This window comes from Pteropus vampyrus, unplaced genomic scaffold (assembly GCF_000151845.1).
Source record: "Pteropus vampyrus isolate Shadow unplaced genomic scaffold, Pvam_2.0 Scaffold115, whole genome shotgun sequence".
Classification (NCBI taxonomy): domain Eukaryota; kingdom Metazoa; phylum Chordata; class Mammalia; order Chiroptera; family Pteropodidae; genus Pteropus; species Pteropus vampyrus.
The window spans coordinates 5,276,428-5,283,410 of NW_011888896.1; the positions used below are offsets into that span (position 1 = coordinate 5,276,428).

At 36.0% G+C, this 6,983-nt stretch overlaps 1 protein-coding gene across 1 annotated transcript in view; it reads left to right on the forward strand.

Annotated features, from left to right (window-relative positions):
• The window catches only part of RPE65 (RPE65, retinoid isomerohydrolase), a 22,830-nt gene that overhangs the window by 11,273 nt on the left and 4,574 nt on the right, over positions 1-6,983 (forward strand). Inside the window, exon 10 of the mRNA XM_011365720.1 lies at positions 1,872-2,001. Within this exon, the coding sequence (XP_011364022.1) occupies positions 1,872-2,001 (130 nt within the window). The remainder of the gene's footprint in view (positions 1-1,871; positions 2,002-6,983) is intronic.

Here is a 6,983-nt window from a genome sequence, read left to right on the forward strand (position 1 = left end):
GAGTAATTCTTGGAGTGGGCTAACAATCAGTATTTTGAGAAGCTCTTTATGTGATTCTGATGCACACTAAGGTTTCGAAGACCACTAACTTAGTAGTAAATAAACTTTAACTGTGCATAAGAATTACTGTGCAGGGCTAATGACACAAACCCATGTATACTGTACTCTATAAGCCATTTAAGAGATTGTAAAAAGCATTTTTGCAGACTAAGGTTTTGCCTTACTCTCCTGACTTTAACCCACCTCCAGTTAGCAGATGTGACTCCACTGTACTCTGCCTGCCACAATCCTACATGAGTGCACTTTTCCAAATCTGCTGCTATTTGGATTTTCCTGGGTGATTGCAGCTTCACATGAAATTTGCTAAGAAATGTCAATGACTAGGAAATAAAAATAAGCTCAGAAAAAAATCACGATCTGAAAATGTATTTCTTTGCTTGCATAAGCTGTTCTAAGTGCTTTGTATTTTAAAAAAAAAAAAAAAAGGCTCTTCCAAAGCCCTTTAAAATCACTTTGTTTCAGATAAGGAAGATCCAATAAGCAAGTCAGAGATTGTTGTACAATTCCCCTGCAGTGACCGATTCAAGCCATCTTACGTCCATAGGTAATTTTGAAGGCCTGCTATAAATCTTCAGGAAAACTCAATTTTAATGATTTACTTTGCCTACCTTTGATACCAATTTTGATCACATTTTCTTACAGAAACTTAAATTTAAACATAATTAATTTCACGTAGGCACTGTTGATTCATATAACTGAGCATACTTTGTGTATACACATATCTTTGTGGTTTGAGAATCAGCTCTTTTCATTCACAAGGCCATTTGTGTTTTTAAACAGTTTTGGTTTGACTCCCAACTACATTGTTTTTGTGGAGACACCAGTCAAAATTAACCTGTTCAAGTTTCTTTCTTCATGGAGTCTTTGGGGAGCCAACTACATGGATTGTTTTGAGTCCAATGAAACCATGGGGGTAAGTCTTACATTTATTTTGTCAGGTTTGTGATCCTGAAGAAGATGTGTTTCATAATGCACACTTTTTTTCTTTTTAAAAGCATCAAAATATTTTTCTCATTTTTAAGGTTTGGCTTCATGTTGCTGACAAAAAAAGAAGAAAGTATCTCAATAATAAATACAGGACCTCTCCTTTTAACCTTTTCCATCACATCAATACCTTCGAAGACAATGAGTTTCTGATTGTGGATCTCTGTTGCTGGAAAGGGTAAGAAAAGACAATGGATAAATGTTACATCTTCAGTTGCTTCTGAAAATTAGGGGCCTTTTTCAGAGGTGCTGCTCTCAATATTTAACCTGAATTACATTTTTAAAAGCAAGAAGTATGTGTAAGTCTTAAGATACCATCGAGAAATCTGTAGAGTTTAGGTAGTCAGAAAACACTCACCAACTGAACATCAAAACCATAGTTAATGATTATAAACTGATCAGGTCTATTAACCAGACCTGAAAAGATAAGTGACGTGATAAGTGAACTTAAACTCAAACTTAAACCCAACTTCACATGAACTTGACAAACATTGACAAACCTCTTGGTTTGGGAGAAAGGCATATTTTCTTCAAAATAGCCAAGTTACTAAAGACAGTAGCTGCTAAAGACACAGACAGAATGGTAACGGAGAAGCAGAACAGAAAGCATGAAAGGTTGCTGTTATTTAAACATATCCAGGAAGCAGGCTTCTTTTTTTTTCATCCAGGTAGACAGGAGGAAATGGCTCTAATATACCAGGATCCTTAGCAGTTTCTAGGTTGGGGAATAAAGAACAGGCAGGCACTTGTGCTTTTAAACGGCTTGAATCATCGCTCTAAAATAATTTGTAATTGTGTGTGCTCATATTTGACTTTTATTTTTGCAGATTTGAATTTGTTTATAATTACTTATATTTAGCCAATTTACGTGAGAACTGGGAAGAAGTGAAAAAAAATGCCAGAAAGGCTCCCCAGCCTGAAGTTAGGAGATATGTGCTTCCTCTGAATATTGACAAGGTAACCACTCTGTATATAGATTTCAGATAAAACCAGAATGTTTCATCTCTCCCAGGATTTGTTCACCTGCTTTCTATTTGTACATAGAGACTTGAAATTTCAGAGCTGGGGGAACTTTAAAAATAAACAAATTCAACTCCCTCAGTTTACAGAAAACTGAAACTCAGATGAGTGATGCGACTTAGCAAAAGTCAACTGCAGCAGAGCCAGAATGAAAACCAGGATTTATGATTCTAAATCTGTTATTCTTTCATCTATAAAATCTTTAAAAAATATACTTTCTCAGTGAATACTGCACACCACTGGTTCCTAGGATCCTTTGTCAATAATATAAGTAATTTAATTTAAATAATTTGAAATACTAGAGAGATGAAGCATCAAACAGTACCCTGGTAGGGAAATCAGCCCATTATTTTGGTTTTTCTACAAATCTTCTGAAAATATTACTAGATGATAAAAATCATTAACAGCATTAAATAGTAATCTCTCCTTACTTCTGCTTTTTCTTCCCTGTAATCAGGGACTATCTTTTTAGAATATCAGAATAACATCAAGAATTTTTAGTGTGCTAGAATGACAGTCAAAATTTAAAAAATATTCATAATTTTTACAATTGATTCATGAATATATACTCTTATCTATGTATATATGAAATATATACACAAAAGTAGTTGAGGCAGCTACGAGGATAAAACATTATGCCCAAGGCTTAGATCAGCTAGTGGGGAATAAACCCAATTTAGAATCACACACTACTGCTCCTAAGCAAGTTTAAAAGCTCTATGAAGAATGAGAAATGGGGAAGGAGGTTGATGTAGGGCATTACAATTTGGTTAAAGAGCTTCTCCAAAGGCAGGAAGGGGTTAAAAAATCAAAACATAATGTGGAAATGTAAAGTAGTTGCTATGTTCATTCAGAGCATAGGGGAGATGGGCATTGGGCAGAGGGACTGGAAAGATAGGTTGGAGTGATATTGTATGGGGCTTTATAGACTTTGGGCATTATATAAATGATAAGGAAGCATTGTAGTATTTTAAGTGTGTGGGAGATATGATCAAATTTATATTTTAGAAAGGTCACTCTAACGGTATTATGGAGGACAATTTGGAAATTGAAGAATCTAAAAGTTAAAAGCTCTATTAGAGGACTACTGCAATAGGGCAATAAAAGAGGATAAATGTCTGAATTAAGAAAATAGGAACTAAGAGATAAAGAAAAATATGATACTGAGAAATATTTAAGAGATAAAATCACCAGAAGTTGGTCTAATCATTTGTGAGGGGTAAATGAGAGAAGAAGGAGATCAGAACAACTTCCAGATTTCTGCCTTGAGCGGTTGAGTGGATGATAGTACAATTAGCTGAGCTGGTTTACAGGAAAAAGAGTAAGATTTATTTTATACACGTTGAGTTTGAGGCATCCACTGGTCATCCCAGCATAAATGTTCACTAGTCAGCTGGTATTTATGGGTCTGGCACTCAGAAGAGAAATCAAGGAGAGAGATCGGTCTCAGTACCTTTAGCACTCTGAATTTACCCTTATATGTCTCTCCAATATTGTTCTCTCCACATTCCAAAAAATAAGAAAAAGGAAGGATTTTTCTAAATGTGTAGTCATCATTGCATGAAGAAAAACCACCCAATTATAGAAAGGGGAACTTCAGTGATAATGAAAAATGTCTAATGTCACCGCACTACACTCTGTCTTCTCTTTCTTCCAATAGTTATTAGGTAACCACCATAACACAGCATCGTACCAGTTGTTTCAGGGGGTATACCAATAGGATACACATCTTGTTAAAAGGAAGAAAAAAAGGCACCAAAGAGGCCTAGTTATAGCTAAGAAGGTGATGATACATAGGAGAGGACAAGCGAAGATTTCATGGGTCCCCACTGCTATAGACAAGTTAAAAAGGATGAAGACTCAGAACAAAACACCGGATTTGGTGATTTCTAGGGGAGTAGTGTGAAAGAGGCAAAAATCAGGTTTCAAGGTACTAAAGATGAGTAATTGATGAGAATGGGGAGCAGTTACTATATGCTACACTTTTTAAAGTTTAGCCATGACAGGAAAATAAGGTCATAAATTAGGGGAAGGAGAGATAATAAATAGATTGAGAGAAGGGCTAAGGAGAAGAAAGAGTATAAAACGACTGAAGATTCTGATTTACTGATTAAGATAATGGTGATATCTTTAAAATATTTCAGTATTATTTTTGAATGAGCAGTACATTTAAATCAAAATCAAAATGATATAAAGGTGTACACTGGGAAGTTTCACTCCAACCTCTGTCTGCACCCATTCCATACCATTCCCCTTCACTTCTATGTGTAACTTTAATTGTCATTTCTTTTCCTTTGTTTATGTAAATATAAGAAAATACAAATATATATAATTATTATTTCCCATTCTCTTACACAAAAAAATAACCTTCTCTATTCACTGTTTTGTTTCCTATTTTGTTTTTCACTTAATATATTCTGATTTCACTTTTTTCAACTGCATGGTATTCTTTTTGTGAACATCTCTCACTGCTGAGCAGGAGTTGTTTTCTGTCTTTGCCTATTATAGATAATGTCACAAGGATTAACTCTGTATGTATGTTATTTCACATATGTACAAATATATGAATAGGATAGATTCTCAGAACTGACATTGCTAAGTTAAAGGATAAGTGCATTTGTTAAAGAAAAAAAGTGGGAAGGACAGACAAAAGGAAGAGCCATTTGTTGAGGAAAGCAAAGATAATGCTACAGATTTCTTACATTAAAAACCTAATTTAATAATAGAAAAAATAAGATAAAATAGAGTAAAATAATTAAACTTATAATCACACAGTCACATTTGTATATAATAAGTATGCATATATAAATAAGCATATGTACACACACACACCACTCTCTTCTTCCCATCACCACAAAGTGACTTCAAGCCCCATTTTACAAAATCTCACAAAATCCACAACTTCATTTTCTCCTCCCCTTTCACCCCTTCCTTATCCTAAAAATCTTTCACTATTTCCTCTTAATTCATAAAGCATTACCAGAAAAATTTCCTCTATCCAAATATTCTTTCTTTTACAAAAATCTGACTCTCTCCCCAAAACACTGGTCTCTTCAGCAGCAATTTTCAGAGAAGACAGTTTCTCCTCCTATAACCCTTATACGACTGAGCCTGGAGTTTGGGTAGGTGTCCTCTTTGTTCTATTTCGCTGCTTTCAGATCATTGCTCTTTCCATTCACCTTTAAAATCTCCCAATTTTAATTATATTTTAGCTCATCAAGTAGCCAGTAGCATCTACACATATACATATATACACCCTCATTGTTGCTCTCTACTAACCACCGCTCCCTCTCCTGAGTCAATGTCACACTTCCCAGATCTATACCTGACTCCCTGTGATTTAAAGATACATGTCACAGGTGATTCTTCTAACAAGCTGGCCTCTCAGTTCCTTTACCCCTTCCACTGATACTATTTTCCATTCTATCTCAGCCACTCATTCCCCATTGTCATGCCCTTGACCTTACCATTACCTATGACTTCTATGTGCTTCATCAATACTCTTAGTTTCATGAATGACACTGACTACTACCTCTTTCAAGATCACTTGGTCTACTGAAATTCTCACTAGAAACCTCCAACCTCCTACCTTCCTACTATCCCTTATTCCCTTAAGGACTTACCTTCCCTCCTTACTCAATTTAAATTCCATAGTCAATAATTATAACTATCCCCTTGTATAGATTCTCATTCTCTTGCCTCTTCCTTATTTTATCAACTTGTTTGTCAAAACTGCAGCCCTAGTTAAATTAAACTCTCCATCGGCTCCATGCTTGTACCTCTGAGGGTGAAATTGTGTTGAAAACACAGAACCATGTTAATTGGCCCATTTTTAAATACATCACCACAAATCTTACTGTTACATTTTCCAACTTCATTTACTCTCCCACTTTCCTGGTTAAATATTTCACACCCTCCTCTCTTCAAACTTCTAACACCTCCCACCTCCACACTCATAGTCAACTGATGGCTCTGCTTCCTATTTCACTGAAACAAATAAAAAAAAAATTAGAAAAGAACGTAGACTTCTGCCACCACGTCTACCCACCCACCAGCATCTGTACTTATATCAAATTATCCATCGTCTTATCCAGAACTAGTCCTTCTCATCTTCCCTCACCCACTCAAGGACATCACTCTAGCAGTTCTCCCCTTCTCTCCTATATCATCACTCTTCTCCCCTTTTCATTGACTCACTCATATAACTGCTCTCTTACAAAATCCTTCTCTTGACTCCTCTTGCCCTCAACAACTAGTCCCTCATTTCTCTTCCCGTAGACCTCTTAGTGTTGGTAAGTGGGGCACCAGAACTCAGCCCTTCATTTTATTCTTCTATTTGTACATTCACTCCCTTTGTAACGACTCATGCTTCAAAGAAGGCTACATTTACATTTTCGACTTCCCTTTCAACTAAAGGTTCACATATATTACTGCCAACTCTATGTCTCCATTTGTATGTCCAATAGATATCTCAAGTTTATTAAGACCAAACCTAAATTTCTCCTCTTCCTCCACCAAAAAATTCACCTGCAGTAGTCCCCAGTTTTGTTGTGACAATTCCAGCCTTTGACATCATCCTTGACTCCTCTCTTAATTTCATGACTCTTCCCCATTCATATCCTGTCTATCAGGAAATCCTCTTGGCTCTTCCTTTCACTTCTCACTGACTCCAATGCTATTAGCCTAGCCTGAATCATTGTTTTCTTTTGACTGGACTACTACAATACAAACTGGTTTCCCTGATTCCACTTTTGCATCCCCCTCCTCCCAAAGTAAGTCTCGACAGACAGCTAGAGTGATTCTTTAAAAATAAATCGCATGTCATTTCTCTGCTCAAAACCCTCCAATAGCTTCTCATTTTTCACTCACAGAAAAAAGTCCTCACAATGACCTCTAAGGCTCTACACAATCTGGCCCAG